Source organism: Sciurus vulgaris (assembly GCF_902686455.1).
Source record: "Sciurus vulgaris genome assembly, chromosome: 9".
NCBI classification, from domain to species: Eukaryota; Metazoa; Chordata; class Mammalia; order Rodentia; family Sciuridae; genus Sciurus; species Sciurus vulgaris.
In genome coordinates, this window is record NC_136469.1 from 85,927,673 (window position 1) to 85,942,672 (window position 15,000).

A 15,000-nucleotide genomic window follows, 5' to 3' on the forward strand; every position below is an offset into this window, starting at 1 on the left:
TCTGATAATTGGATGTTGATACATGACGGGATGTGGGAGGGAGGCAAGAATGGAGGAAGGATGAATTGTATAGAGGAAAAAGAGGGGTGGGGGAAGGAAAAATAACAGAATTAGACAAACATCATTACCCTATGTTCATGTATGATTACACAGATAGTGCAACTCTACTTCATGTACAACTAGAAGAACAACATTTGTACCCTATTTGTGTATGATGAACCAAAATAAATAAATTAAAAAAAAAATAGGAAATCCTAAGGACCCCAGTGCCTTTGAACAGTCTCTTTCTGAGAGGGCATCCTGATGTGACTCCATGAGAAAATCATTCAGCTATGAACACATTCTTCTTTAGAAATGGAAAGCAAAAAAGTTGATGTTTATCCACTTAGTATTTGACACTAATGCAGATGCAGAAATTCTACCAGGGAAGTTAAATGGTCAGAATATGGCTTCAGTTCTATTTCCCACCTCACCTTTCTAGGCAGTGTCCTCACCATCTTCCTGGAGTCTGGATAGTCGTAGATATCCTCCCATCCTCTCTTTCATGATGACTTTAGTTTCTAGCATGAGTCACTTCTACTTTTGATAGATGCTACTCATTAGATTTGCTTTAGTGTGGGCTGGGGAGTGAGAGAAGAATGGAGGAACTTTAGATTATATAGAAGGAAATGAGAGGTAGGGGATATGAAAAATGGTGGAATGAAACAGATGTCATTACCCTATGTACATGTATGATTACCCAAATGGTATGAATCTACATTGTGTACAACCATAGAAACAAAATGATGTACCCCATTTGTGTACAATGAATCAAAATGCAGTCTATAAAAAATAAATAAATAAATAAATAATTTAAGAAACATAAACAAGGTAAAATTTCAAAAAAAATAAAATTACATGTTTGAAAGTTAAAAAAAGCAAATCTTTAAAATTTAAGATAATTCTCTTATACATTTGATCATGTTCCAATCTTGTCTTAAATATATTTTTATTTTAGATTTTATGATGAATCACAAATTCCTCCAAAAGAGTGTTTTGGTTTTAGACACAGGAGATAAAGCAATTCTGTTTTATACTGTGACCCAATGTTGTGGGTTCCTACAATGTGGTTGAAGTGAAAGCCACTTGAAGTCAAAAGGTTAAGCAATCATGAGGAAAAAAAGAAATCACATGATGTCATTAAGTGTAATATCAAAGTATGCAGTAGAAAGGTGGGAGGGAAACAGCATTCAAATGTTAAGTTTACTAGGAAATTAAATAGATGGTAAGATAGTAGGGGACAGCAACGGAGGAAGAGGGATCTAGAAAGATACTGAGTCTGACAGGGAAACTCTTCACCTACTATATCAAATCTGGGACTTATCTTTCCTATATGTTGGAAGTTTCATCACTGCACTTCCTAAGACTCCTCTTACAAGCAGGCAGTCAGATGCCTGAAAACAATGTTTAGGTCCCCAGAAAAAGTAGATAAAGCAGCGTATTCCAGTCTTTAATTGGCATAAAGGTAGCACCACCTCCAGAGAACCTTCGGGAGTATGTACAAGCTCACGATGATGCAAAGGACTCCTATTAATCATTGGATGTGGTGTTTCATTTGTGGCATCAATTAGTGAACCTACGACAGAAGAGAGTAGCATGTGAACACACGGGATGACCCACACGTGGTCCCTTTTAAGAAAGATTTCTGTTTTTAAAAAAAGGCTAAGCAAAAGAATGATGAAGCACATTTAGTTGGTCAGTTGAAAATTAATAATACCATAATTAAATATTTTACACATATTATTTTCTCTTCTTCTCCCATGATAGACCAATGTAAGAACAAGTGAAAGCATGTGAGTCGCTGGTGCTAAGTGAATTATCCAGAATGACATAACATAGTTGATAGATCTGGGTCTAAACCACAGCTCTTCTCACCATGTTACACTACTCTACCACCAAGGTCACCCAAGGGTGAATCATAGGCTTCAAATCCTCTTCACTTTCTAATGAAAAAAAAAAAAAAAAAAAAAAAAACCCAGAACTTGTTTTCTAAGTGGTCAACTCTTCACTCATATCTACAGCTATGACTTGAAACATCTAGGTATTGTTTTGCTATATTGTTTAAGACGTTAATGCAAAACACACCTATTATCATTGCCTGTGCTCCTTATCCCTTCTCCACCCACCAATTTGCAAATTCTATTTGGTGCTTAAGTTGTAGAAATGTTGTGGAGAAATAAATGGTCGTGTTTTTCTAAAGGGTAAGCAGTTCTTAAAATTTCTTTCAGCAAATCAGCCAATAACCTAATTGATCTGTGTAAAACAGGTAGATGCTATCAATCTTATGTCACTTTCATGTTCAATAAGGTCATTTATAACGGGTAACTCTGGATATCATATTAAATAGAAGATGTGGACTAGGGGTTCTCAAACTTGAGAGTACATCAGAAACACCTGGAAGCCTTGTTAAAACATAGATTTTTGGGTTCCCCCTCAGAGTTTTTGATTCAGTAGGTTATGAGGTGAGGCCTGAGAATTTTCCCGACAAGTTTTTTGGTAATGTGAATGCTATTAGTCTGGGAACAGATTATTCTTTTGGTGTCTCTGAAGTTGACTTATTCTAGTCTTGTTGTAGCTTTCTTCTAATATATAACAATATGTATATATTTCTAAACATATCTGTAATTAAAATAAAAATGAGAGAATGTGAATGTGTGCACTCTTGGCTTTATTTGTACCTTTTCAAGAAGACTCTTCACCCATTTGGCCTCAGAATCCAAACAAACTAATTGCCCATTTTTCAGTGTGACTCTGAAAATAAAAAAGTATTTTGGTTAAACAACAACTATACTTGATATAACAATGTGTTAAGTATATTAATTATAATTTCTGCAACATGAAATGCACATACTTAAAATGAACACATAGATTTCTCAAACTACCTTAATCCTATTAATAGAATATGACTTTTAGTCATATCAATGTGCATTACTAATTTTTTAAACTAAAGAATAATATCTGTTTTAGGGCTGAGAATATAGCTCAGTTGGTAGAGTGCTTGCCTCGCAAGCACAAGGCCCTGGGTTCAAATCCCCAGCACTGCAAAAATAAATAAATAATTAAATAAAATAATATCTGTTTTAGAGTTTTTTTGTGGTGTCAACCAATCCACAAACATTTTTTTTAGCTTAAAATGTATCAGGTATAGTGCTAGACTGGTAGAAATCTACTTTAGTATAATATCTTCCAGGCTGACAGTTGTCAATCAGTTATTCTATACTCTTTCTTGCTGTATCTCTGTGATTTCAACAGGACCTCATTAAGGCCTTTTTAAAATTGAACAGGGAAAGCATAAATTTCTTATTTAAATTAATTCTGTGGTTTTCAGTTTTACTACAAGAACCACAAAGCTCCACCAGTATCTCTAGGACCCATTTAAAGATTATTATATAAGGACTGCATCATCTTACCACACTCTGAGCCAAGGGTGTACATTCCAATGTTAAAAAAAATAGCATGACTTAATATCCAATTGTGAAATATAATGATAATAGTAAATCCTTAGAAAATTACCAAAACATGGAATAACTCTTACACATCATGCAAAATGGTAAAAATTGAAAATATTACTTTAAATGCAGGAACAAACCTAAGGTTCCTGCTTTCAGCACAACCATCTGAGAAAAGCAAGAAAGATAAATAAACATCCCAGGATTTTCAAAAGAGACAACTAAACTGCCATTATTACCAGATGATATAACTAGGTACAATATTGATGATTAAAAAAATCAATTCAAATGTCTAAACACTAACAGTTGGAATGTGAAATTTGATTAAGATGACAGTTATAATAGGACCAAGTAATATAAAGTATCTAGAAACAAGAATTTTAATTTAAAAAAAGATATGGTAGGCCTCTATGAGGAAAATTAAGAACAGTAAAGAAGTCCTCAATAAACTGGGAGCAGGTTCATTTCCTTGAAATGGAAATTTTAGTACCATAAAGATATCAATCATTCTGAATCTATAGTTTTGAATAAACTCCATTCAAATTATAATTTAATTTAGTGTAATTTTCAAGCTGCTTCTAAATATTTACGTGAAAGAAGTCTAATGAGAAGCCACTCTTGGAGAAAAAGATAGAGAAATTGACCATTCCAGATGTCAATGATTATAAAATGTTAATAATGAAGACTGCCACCCAGGTCTAGACAAACTGATCAGTGAGACAGAATAGAGGGGTCAGAACCATCCTCTACTTAAAGGGGATTCAATTTATGGTAGAAGTAGCATTGTAGGTCAGTGGGGAAATGATGAAATCTCAATAAATACCACTGCATTAATTTATGATTCATATGAAAAAAGCAAAATAAAATTGGATAATTTACTCACATCATATAAACAAAAATAAATTGAAGGTGAATTCAAGTCTTGAACACAAAGGAAAACACTGAAATATTTCAGGAGATAATGTAGAGGAAAATTTTTGTGAACTCCATGAAGTATTTTCTGAAACATGACATTAAAAATGCTAACCAGAAGAGAGTTTATTGCTAAGCTCAAGTATAGTAAAAATGCAAAATTATATTCACTGAAGACACTATAGAAAGAAAGAAAATATGAATGAAAAATTGGAAAATGATGTTTGCTATCCATGTTTCTACAGAAGCTTTCATATCCATGAACCAGGAAACATAAAGAATGTTTATATTAGCAAAAATCTGGAAAGAACCCAAATGTGTGCCACAAGCATATTAGATAAATACACTTTGTACTTATTTATTTAATATTTCTATAATGGAATACTATCACTTATATTGAATAAATTACAGATAAACACATTAAAATAAATGAATTGCAAACTATGAAGTTAAATGATAGAAGCAAGTTACAGAATATATTCATCATGATTTCATTGATCTGAAGTTCCAGACAGGCAAAACCAATAATAATTGTTGGATGTTTCATACCTAGGTGGTAAAACTCTAAATAAAAGCAAGAAGTGACACAATTCAAAATAGTGGTTAATTCTTGGAATAGGTATATGATTTGGGGAAGATATTGGTTTGTTGTGACTGTCATATGATGCCACAGAATAGGTGGCTTAAACAACAGAAATTTGTACACTAAACAAATATCTGATTTCTCATAATTCTGAAGACTGGAAGCCCATAATCAAGGTTCTGGCAGGTTTGATTTCTCCTTAAGTCTCTCTTTGGCTTGTAGATGACCATGTTCTCACTGTGTCTTCATATGGCTCATGTGTTGTCTGTGTCCTGATTTATCTTTTTATAAGGACATCAGTCATACTGGGTTAGATCTCACCCTAATGACCTTGCTTTAACATGACTACTGCTATAAAGAACTTATGGGTTCCTGCTTCGGAAGTGACCGAGGTCGTCCAGATCCAGAGGACGCCTCTACTTTTAGTTTGGTTGAAGTTTCGCAGTAGAAAGTGCTTCAGGATGTCTTCGTCACGTTTTGCCAGTCATCACAGAAAGGATTTAAGTACTGAAATGATTAGAACCAAAATTGCTCATAGGAAATCACTGTCTCAGAAAGTAAACAGACATAAGGAATACCAATGAAATAGACACTTTGGTTTGAAAGATGTCAATATTCCAACCTTGGAAGGTAGACATCTTGTTGAATTAGATGAGACATCGCAAGAGCTCATTCCAGAAAAGGCCAGTACCAAGCCAAAGTCAGTGAAAACTGTTCTAAGTGAACAACGAAAGCAAATGCTCCAAAAATACAAAGAAGAAAAGCAACTTCAAAAATTAAAAGAACAGAGAGAGAAAGCTAAACGAGGAATATTTAAAATGGGTCTTTATAGACCTGATGCATCTTGCTTTCTTTTATCAAATCCGAATGCTAAGAAAACTGAGCCAAAAAAGGCTATTCCATCTTCTGCACGGATTACAAGATCAAAGGCCAAGGAACAAATTGAACAAACTAAGATTGAGAATGGGATTGATGTTCGAGCAATTCAACCTGGTCAAAGACAGACTTCTGAAAAGAAGGTATTGGACAAAGAGAAACCAGTTATTCGGCCTATTGTGCCCACATCAGTGAGAATAATCCGATCTACTACTCAAGCAGCAACCCAGATTGTCAGAACAGTCTCAACTAACACTACAAGAAAGCCAGTCACAAGAGCCACTAATGATAATGAACCTGAAAGAAAAGCACCAAATAAAGGAAGACCTGTGAAAAAGATAGAAACAAAACCTGACAAGGTTGTTTCTTTTAAACTTGATAATGAAGAAAATACTTTGAATTCACAAACCAGTGCAACAAATGGAATGGATCCAGATGGAATCTTATCAAAAATGGAAAATTTACCTAAGAAAAGTTCCGAAAAAACCAAAGGAAAGAATTCCTTTGCACCTAATGATTTTATGTTTCATCCACTGGATGGTTTAAAGACCTATCAAGTAACAGTTATGACTCCCACAAGTGCCAATGCTTTCTTGACACCCAGTTATACCTGGAACCCTTTAAAACCGAAAGGTGGTAAGACTCAAGAAGCAACAAAAGAAATCTTGACCCAAAAATGTAAAACTTACTCTACCAAGACAGTACAGCAAGATTCAAGTAAATTACAGTGTCCTTTGGGTTCTCTAACAGTTTTGAATCAAGAACATAGCTTAAATCAAAATGTAGCTACTACTAAAAGTTCAAGTGACCTTTCAATAAAAGACGTTCCAGCGTTTGAATTAAATGAAGGTCAGATGTCTCAGCCAACACATGATGTGCCATATTTCAGAAATATCCTACGGTCAGAAACTGAAAAATTGACTTCATACTGCCTTGAGTGGGACAGGAAGCTTGAATTGGACATTCCAGATGATGCTAAAGATCTTATTCGCACAGCAGTTGGTCAAACAAGACTCCTTATGAAGGAAAGATTCAAACAGTTCGAAGGACTGGTGAATGATTGTGAATATAAACGAGGTGAACTGGAGACTACCTGTGCAGATCTGGATGGATTTTGGGATATGGTTAATTTTCAGATAGAAGACATAAACCGAAAATTCAACAATCTGACCAAACTGGAGGAGTCTGGATGGCAAAACAATACCAACACAAATAAAAGAGTCATTCGGAAAAAAATTGTCTCAAACATAGCAAGTAAACCAAAACAAGATGATGGTGGAAGGATTGCAGCTAGAAATCACCTAGCTGCTATAAAAAATGCAATGAGAGAGAAAATTAAACAGGAAGAACACTCTGAGACAACAGCCCCTGTAATATCAAAGGAAGTTGACAAAATAGTGTTTGATGCTGGGTTTTTCAGAGTTGAGAGTCCTGTTAAATCATTCTCAGTACTCTCCTCTGACCGTCTTTCTCAAAGACGTGGAACACCTAACTCTCTCAGCAAACCCATATCTGAGAGCAAGGCTGATGAGGACCTTCTAAGACAAACGCTACCACCAGAGAATCCTGATCCTCACAGCACCAAAAGTGAACGTGTTGATAAGAAAATTTTGTTTTCAAATATTTCTGAAAGCAGGAATAGCATAAGAGATGATGCTCAGTGTCCTGGATTACAAGGTTTAATTGAAATAAACCATGACAAATATGGAACTAACAAAAAGGAAGAAATTTCAGACGTTGTGGAAAGAATGGAACTAAATTCTTCAGTTACCTCACAAGATGTTTTGATGAGTAGCCCTGAAAAAAATGTACTATCACAAAATAACATCTTACAAGAAGAAGCTAAACCTTCTCAGTTAGTACTACTTGATAATAAAAGTGTCATTACTGAATGCCACCTTCTTGATTCGCCAAGCCTAAACTTCAGTAATCAGGTGGAGAGGAGACATCAAGAATATGCCAGACATATCTCCTTTGGTGGTAATCTTATTACCTTTTCACCTCTAAGGCCCCTCAGTGGAGAGCAACCAGAAGAATTTTGAATTAAAAATAAATCCAAACATTTTCTTCATATTATCAATGCTGTGAAATATTCTTAGACAATTGGAAGTATGGAGATGTATTTGTGTTCACCTCTATTCTATCCACTTATATATTGTCACATAATGTTTTAATATTCAGTGTTCATCTAAGTGTATTTTGGATATACTATTTCTCAGGGGAAGTGGGGATGTTTTGTATATTAACCACATAGAATAAAAGGTATGTTTTGTCTTGTCAAAAAAAAAAAAAAAAAAAAAAAAAAAAGAACTTATGTCAACATACAGTCACATTCCGAGGCTCTGGGGATTAGAGTTTCAGCCTGGTTATTGGAAAGGGAAGCACAATTCAACTCATAACAGGAAGTTCACACAAGGAGGTTTCTGATATACTATTATGTTCTAGATTTCAGCCTGGGTAGCAAATGAGTGAGATTTTATTTACAACTGCTCTTCAAATGGTACCCATTTGAATGGATTCATAGGTTCTTTTATATTTGTAGCAGGCAGAATCCTAAGAAGGCCCAGTAAACTTCCCATTCATAAGCCCAGGTACGAGAATATCATGAGACACTACGCTCATGATTATGTTACATGGCAAAAAGGATTTGCAGATGTAATTAAGGTTTCTAATTATCTGATTAAATTAATCCAAAGAATTGTCATTCTAGTAAACCTAAAATAATGGCATGATCCCTAAATGCAGTGAATTTTCTCTGGCCGGTAGCAGAAGAGAAAATTGGAGTGATTGGAAGAGATACAATATGAGGCACATTTTCACTGCTTATGTGAAAGGAAACATGTGGATGGACCTGAGAGCAGCCTTCAGAAGTTAAGAGTGACCCCAGATGAACAACAGCAATAATGTGTGGACCTCAGTCCTACAACTTCAAAAAATTAAATTCTACCAGCAACTGAAGTGGGAAGTGGTCTCTTCCCTGGAGCTTCCAGTTGAGACTTCAGTCCCGCTGACACCTTGGTGTTAGCTTTATGAAACTCCAAGCAGAGAACCCAGTCCACCCCATCTCCCAACCTACTGTGAGATTATAAATGCATCTATTCCACACAAAATTGTGGTAATTGTTGACCCAGCAATGAATGATTGAATTGTATGCAAATATACTTCATAATCTTAAAAAAGTTTTAAGAAAATGCAAACTTATTCCCTACAGTCTCTGTGTTTGTCTGCTGATGCCCTAGAAAGGTTATCAGCAAGGCCATTAAGCCATACTGAACTTACTTGAATATCCAAGTGTATAATAGATTTCTTGATAATGAATTAATTTCCCTTTTATCCTTATTCATGGCTATGTATCTTTTTGTATTATACTTATTTATTGATTTCAAAGCTAAGACCCTTTAGAAGAATTTACACCCCTGTGTTCCCTTTTGAGATTCCTCCTTCGTTTATTTTCTGGAAAGGGTACATGGTATTTTCAGGAATGAGAGCATAAATACTAGACAATTATCTCCATTCTGGAAGGAATAATAACCCAGGACCCTGGTCCCCTATACTCACAATGTAGCACATTTTATAAGGAAATGCCCTCTTTGAAAACACCAATGCTGGAGCTTCCATACTCCCCCACATCCTCACTACTTACATGACTTCTTTTCTGCTGCACTGAACACCCTCAGGTATCAACTGTAAAGTTTCAATGAATTGGGGAGAAATAAAATCAGAATGCATCTGAATACACTGACATCGTAACTCTTGAGCCTTACAGTGATCACCTGTGTGAGAAAAAAAATAGAAAAAAAAAAAAAAACAGTGAAAACTCACACTGCTGTGATCCTTAATTCTTTTTTTTTTTTTTAATTTGAAATAAGTACGGAAGGATATTAATTGGATGCACAAATTCAGTACTGATAAATATTTAGGGAGACAATCACAAACCTAATCATTGGATATTATTATGTTTAACGATCACTTAGTGATCACTTACGGAGCATCTACTATTCTTGAGAAATTGATAGATACACTAGACCATTAGTTCATTGCTTTAAAGTATGTATAGTCAATAAGATAACACATTTAATGGTAAAATTACCTGATTTTCTTCCATGAAAAGTTCTAAACATAAAGATTGTATGTGAATTTTATCAACTGAGGGTAGCATTTCTATCTGCATACCATTGTTACAGCAAATATCCTAAACCCATTTGCAGTAATGCTTCTGCTATTATGTCTAAAAAAAGAAAAGCATAGACTTACAACTAGATATTTCTAGGGAGTGAAGCAAATTTTTTATTTAAATCAATAAGAAATTTTTGACACTTTGCAATCTAAATTTATGCCTGCTTAAGCTTTATTTTTAGTTTCTATGTTTTGTTTAAAACCCAGTATAAGCTCATTAGATCTGTAATCTCTTCTGAATCGATTTTAGTAACCAAAATGAAAAGAAAATCATCATAGATGACTTACCAAAGATGCCCAGGACAAGGATAGCCAGCAGGAGTGTTGGTGAGCTCTCAGCAGTCATGTCTGCCCTTGATCTTGATGCTTGTCTGGGAGGTAGAAGCAATACTCAGTACACCTTTATATGCTTACTGAAACACGGAGAATTTTCTGTTTTCCTTCTTCTATTCTCTCTCCTCATTGGAGAATGAAAGGCACAATGTCTAAGTGGAATGCTTGCCATTCACAAGCCAATAAGGAAACTGGGTTTGTTTTTTCATGCATTGTTTAAATTAAAGGGTTAGGGACAGGATGAGATGAACTTTCTGAATAGAGAAAGGAATCTATTATTTCCTGAGGGTGAGACTGCATAATGTGAAAAGTTCAATGCCAATTGTAGCTGATGAATAGAGTTATGAGAACTTTTATGAATCTTTCCAAATGCCACGTTTGCACGAAGAAGGGACTTAAGATACTATTCCTCAGCAAATATTTTCTTTTGTCATTTGTGATTATTTGCATAATCCCCCTTGAGATTTTAGTGAAATTTATGAAGCCAAAACAATACAGCATAAACTACAGCGAAAATGGAGGCCAGACTATAATGAACTTTGTCTTAATGAATAAAACAAAGCTACAATTTACTTGTTTGAAGGTAGCAGTTTCCATGAGCTTGAAGCTGCATTAAGAGTGAAATTTATTTATTTATTTATTTATTTATTTAAGCACTTTTCAAGTGACCTTAATTATCTCATACTGATTGCATGTTTTGGCTTAATAAATGAGAGAGCAAAATATTCATATTTTCTTAGGGCTACCATATGCTACCATAGTCACAGACTGGATGGCTTAAATGACAGATGATTTTTGTTTTACAGTTTTGGGGACTGAAAATCCAATATCAAGGTTCTTTTTAGACTGGGAGGGAGAGTTGTCACAGGCATCTCTACTTGGCATGTAGGTGGTTGTCTTCATGTTTACATGGTATTCTTCCTATGTGTATGTCTATCCCCAAATTTCCCCTTTTATTAGGGCACCAGTCTCATTGAATTAGGACCCATCCTAATGACCTTACTTTACTCTGATTAACACTTTAAAGTGAAATACTGGGGCTTTGGGCATTAGCATATAAATTTGAAGAGAACAAAGTCCATCTGCTAGAAACAGGAGTTCCGACTGTTGGAGAACACCAACGACTAGACATGGGAATGAGGCAATGCCTCAGGTCAGCAAAGAGAGCAAGTGACCATAGCCATGTGAATGACCCTGGATGATCCATTAGAAAAACCATCCAGCTTGGTCCAGTCCAGATTGTTGCATTACTGAGCTCAAATTGATGATCCTAAGTCAGAAAAAAAAAATGGTGATTGTTTTAAGCCACTATGTTTGGGGGAAAGAAAGGATAGTTCATAGAGTAACCTAGCAACTAACCTAAAGTGACTGAACACACTTCTTCTTTGGCAACCTTGAGAATCATCTATTTTAGTGAAGATAGCCTTGTACTAAATATCATAAAGTTGAATTCTGAATAGTTCTCTGATGTTTGGTAATTCCTTAGTAGTCTCTGAGCATCTCCCATGCTATCTATAAAATGAGCAGAATGATATTACATTATTTTTTTGCAATCTCAGATTTTGAACCAAACTCCTGCCTGACTGCCAAGAGATCGATTTCTTTTTTATTTAATTTACTTTTTCTTCTCCAAACTATTTAGTTTCTTTTTCAGACGATTGTTGAAAGCAACAGGAACAAAACAATATTGTTCACTCTCACTGCTCTTATTTGCTGTAGTACTAGAAGTTTCAGCAAAAGCAATTAGACAAGAGAAAGAAATAAATGGCATATAAATAGGAAGGGAAGAAGCACACTGTCCCTGTTTGCAGGTGATAAGATTCCATACATAGAAAAACCTAAAGACTCAACCAAAAGACTTAGGACTGAGAAATTCAGTAAAGTAGTAACAGACAAAATAAACATGCAGAAGCCAGTTGACTTTCTAATATACCAATAATGAATTTGACAAGAAAAAAAATTATGAAAGTAAGCTCATTCACAACAGCAAAAGAAGAGGAAGAAAGGCAACCTAGGAAAGACTTCTACAATGACTACTACAAAACAGTGATGAAAGAAATTGGAGAAGACACAAATAATTGGAAAGACAATCAAGATTCATGGATTGTAAGCCTTAATATTGTTAAAATACCCATACTACACAAAGTAGTCTACAGCTTCATTCCAATTTCAACGACATCCTTCACAGAATGAGACAAACAATACTTAAATTCATATGGAAGCAAATGACTGAATAGCCAAAGCAATCTCGAGCATAGGAATAAAGCTGGAGGCATCACAATACCTGACTTCAAGAAAATGCTACAGAGCCATAGTAACCCAAACAGCATGATTTTGGCTTAAAAACAGACTTAGACCAATGAAACAAAATAGAGATTTCACATAAACCCACATCTACAAACAATCAATTCTTGACACAGACATCAAAACCATGGATGGAAGAACAGCTTTTCCACTAATGGTGCTAGGAATACTGGATAAGCGCATGCAAAACACTGAGATGTGACCACTGTCCCCCATCTTGTCCAAAAATAAAGTCAATGTGGATCAAAGACCTAAATATAAGACCTGAAATTCTGAAACTTCTAGAAGAAAACAGAGGGGAAACACTTTGAGACATTGGTATAGCAATGATTTTCTCAATAGACTCTTAAAATAAAAGTACAGTAAAAAAAAACATTTGACACCTGGGATTAGATCAAACTAAAAATCTCTTGCACAACAAAGGAAGCAATTAACAGTGAAGAGACAACCTATAGAAAGACAGAAACTCACCAAATTTTCATTTGACAGTGGGTTAATATCTAGAATATACTAAGAATTCAAAGAACCTAATAAAAATAGGTATTCCAGTTTCAAAATAGGTAAATGATCTGAATGGATACTTCTCAAAAGAAGAAATACAAATGACCAACCAATAGATGAAAAAATGCTCACTCTCATTAGCCATCAGGAAAATGCAAGTCAAAACTACAATAAGATTCCTTCTCACTCCAGTTAGAATGGTTATTACCAAAAAATTCATGAAATAACAAATGCTGGTGAGAATGTGGAGAAAAAAGGAACTTACATGCTGTTGTTGAGAATGTAAACTAGTATAGCCACTGTGAAAAACTGTATAGAGATTTCTCAAAAAACTGAAAACTGCCATATGATCCAGCCATCCTATACCTGGATATATATCTTAATCTTAAGGAAATAAAAGAGATACCTGCATACCCATGTTAATTGCAACACTCTTCACAATAGCTAAGGTATAGATGAAATCAGTCTAGGTGCCCATCAACAAATGAATGGATATAAAAAAAGTGTAGTATATACACAAAGTGGAGTATTATTCAGGTATAAAGAATGAAATCCTGTCTTTTGCAAGAAAATGGATGGAACTGGAGGACATTATGTTAAGTGAAATAAGCCAGACCCAGAATGACTCGTACCAAATAGTCTCTCATATGGGAAAACTTAGAAAGAGAGTTAATCTGAAAACAGAATAGTGATTATTAGGTATTGGGAAGAGTTCTGGGGGTGAGGTGAGTGGAAAAAGAGTAGATGGATTTGATCAATGTACCTTGCATGCACGTATGGAAATATAGTGAACCCCATTACTATGCACAAGTTAATATATGGTAATAAAAAATTTTCTTGTATCCAATAAAAAATTATTACACATGCTAAGAGGTAGAACAACCTGAGCCATAGGGGAAGTGGAGGAATCAGTCAATATAAACAGAATCAGAAATGACAAAATTATAGAATTAGTGGCTAAGGATTTTTAAATAGCTATTAAATACACTTAGGTGTTTAGGTGAAAAAAATGAAGAGAGAAGAAATTTTATGTATTTTATTTTTTTAAACTATATTTAACTTTATTTTAAAATAAATCATTTAGGATAAAATAAAATTTATCTATTTAAAAAATATCACACACACATATACATACATATAGAGATATAAAAGAAAGAAATTTCTAGCATTGTCCTATCAAGGAACTGGGAAAATAGAGTCTTCATCTACTAAGTTCTGCCCTTCCACAAGGATTTGCCTCTGAAGGCATTAATTCACAGGCCTTCTGGAATGGGAATCATGCTGACTCTGCCAAGTCCCCTTCCCACACAAAGCCCTCAGAAAGAGAAATTGAAGAACAGGGAGCTCAAGTTGAGAAGCCATTGCACACTGTGACTGCTGAACTCCTTGGTGAATGGAGGCAATGTGGACCGGGGCATCAATGATGAACGTGGGACTAGACTTTTTCCTTATTATTTGTATAGGTATCCAGAGAAAAGAAACACTGTCATGCCTTTTTCTGGCTGACCCTCCTTGTGCTAATGTGGATCTGCTACCTCCACCATCCCCCAATGTCTCTTCAGTTACTTTTGGAAGTCCTGAGAAGACATCTCAGGAGAACTCACAAAGAAGAACTTGCATTGACGGATAGCCTCAGTTCTATTTCCTTCCTCTCCTTTTCTGTCTCTTTCGGTAGCATTTCTCAGAAAACCTCAGCCACTCTGGTCCTTGCTGTTTTCTGTGGACGGCCTCAGGAAGTGAAGATATGTTACCTAATATTCTTTTCCTACTTCCTTCACCCTGGACTACCACCTCACACCCTCTTGTGTCCCACTTCCTGCCATAACA

The 15,000-nt window shown here is 35.1% G+C and overlaps 2 protein-coding genes across 2 annotated transcripts; one reads left to right on the forward strand and one right to left on the reverse strand.

The window, feature by feature from the left end:
* Window positions 1-954: 954 nt before the first annotated feature.
* Window positions 955-11,189, reverse strand: LOC306669016 (C-X-C motif chemokine 15-like). Its single transcript, XM_079152768.1, has 4 exons — window positions 10,324-11,189; window positions 9,503-9,632; window positions 2,718-2,790; window positions 955-1,615 (listed from the first exon to the last, which is right to left on the reverse strand). The coding sequence occupies exons 1-4, from the start codon at window positions 10,379-10,381 to the stop codon at window positions 1,607-1,609; spliced, it is 270 nt and encodes an 89-aa protein (XP_079008894.1). The 5' UTR covers window positions 10,382-11,189; the 3' UTR covers window positions 955-1,606.
* LOC306668988 (disks large-associated protein 5-like) lies at window positions 5,358-8,132 on the forward strand. The gene has a single exon (XM_079152718.1). It carries the CDS (start codon window positions 5,721-5,723, stop codon window positions 7,899-7,901), a length of 2,181 nt encoding a protein of 726 aa, XP_079008844.1. The 5' UTR covers window positions 5,358-5,720; the 3' UTR covers window positions 7,902-8,132.
* Window positions 11,190-15,000: the final 3,811 nt, after the last annotated feature.

Bases quoted from the DNA above. Each gene is read 5' to 3' on its own strand.
- LOC306668988 (XM_079152718.1), top strand. From the start codon at position 5,721: ATGCTCCAAAAATACAAAGAAGAAAAGCAACTTCAAAAATTAAAAGAA.
- LOC306669016 (XM_079152768.1), bottom strand. From the start codon at position 10,381: ATGACTGCTGAGAGCTCACCAACACTCCTGCTGGCTATCCTTGTCCTG. The intron at 9,633-10,323 runs GTAAGTCATCTA...TTTCTCACACAG, and splicing joins CCTTGTCCTGGGCATCTTTG to GTGATCACTGTAAGGCTCAA. The intron at 2,791-9,502 runs GTAAGTAGTGAG...TTTTATTTTCAG, and splicing joins TGCAGCAGAAAAGAAGTCAT to AGTCACACTGAAAAATGGGC.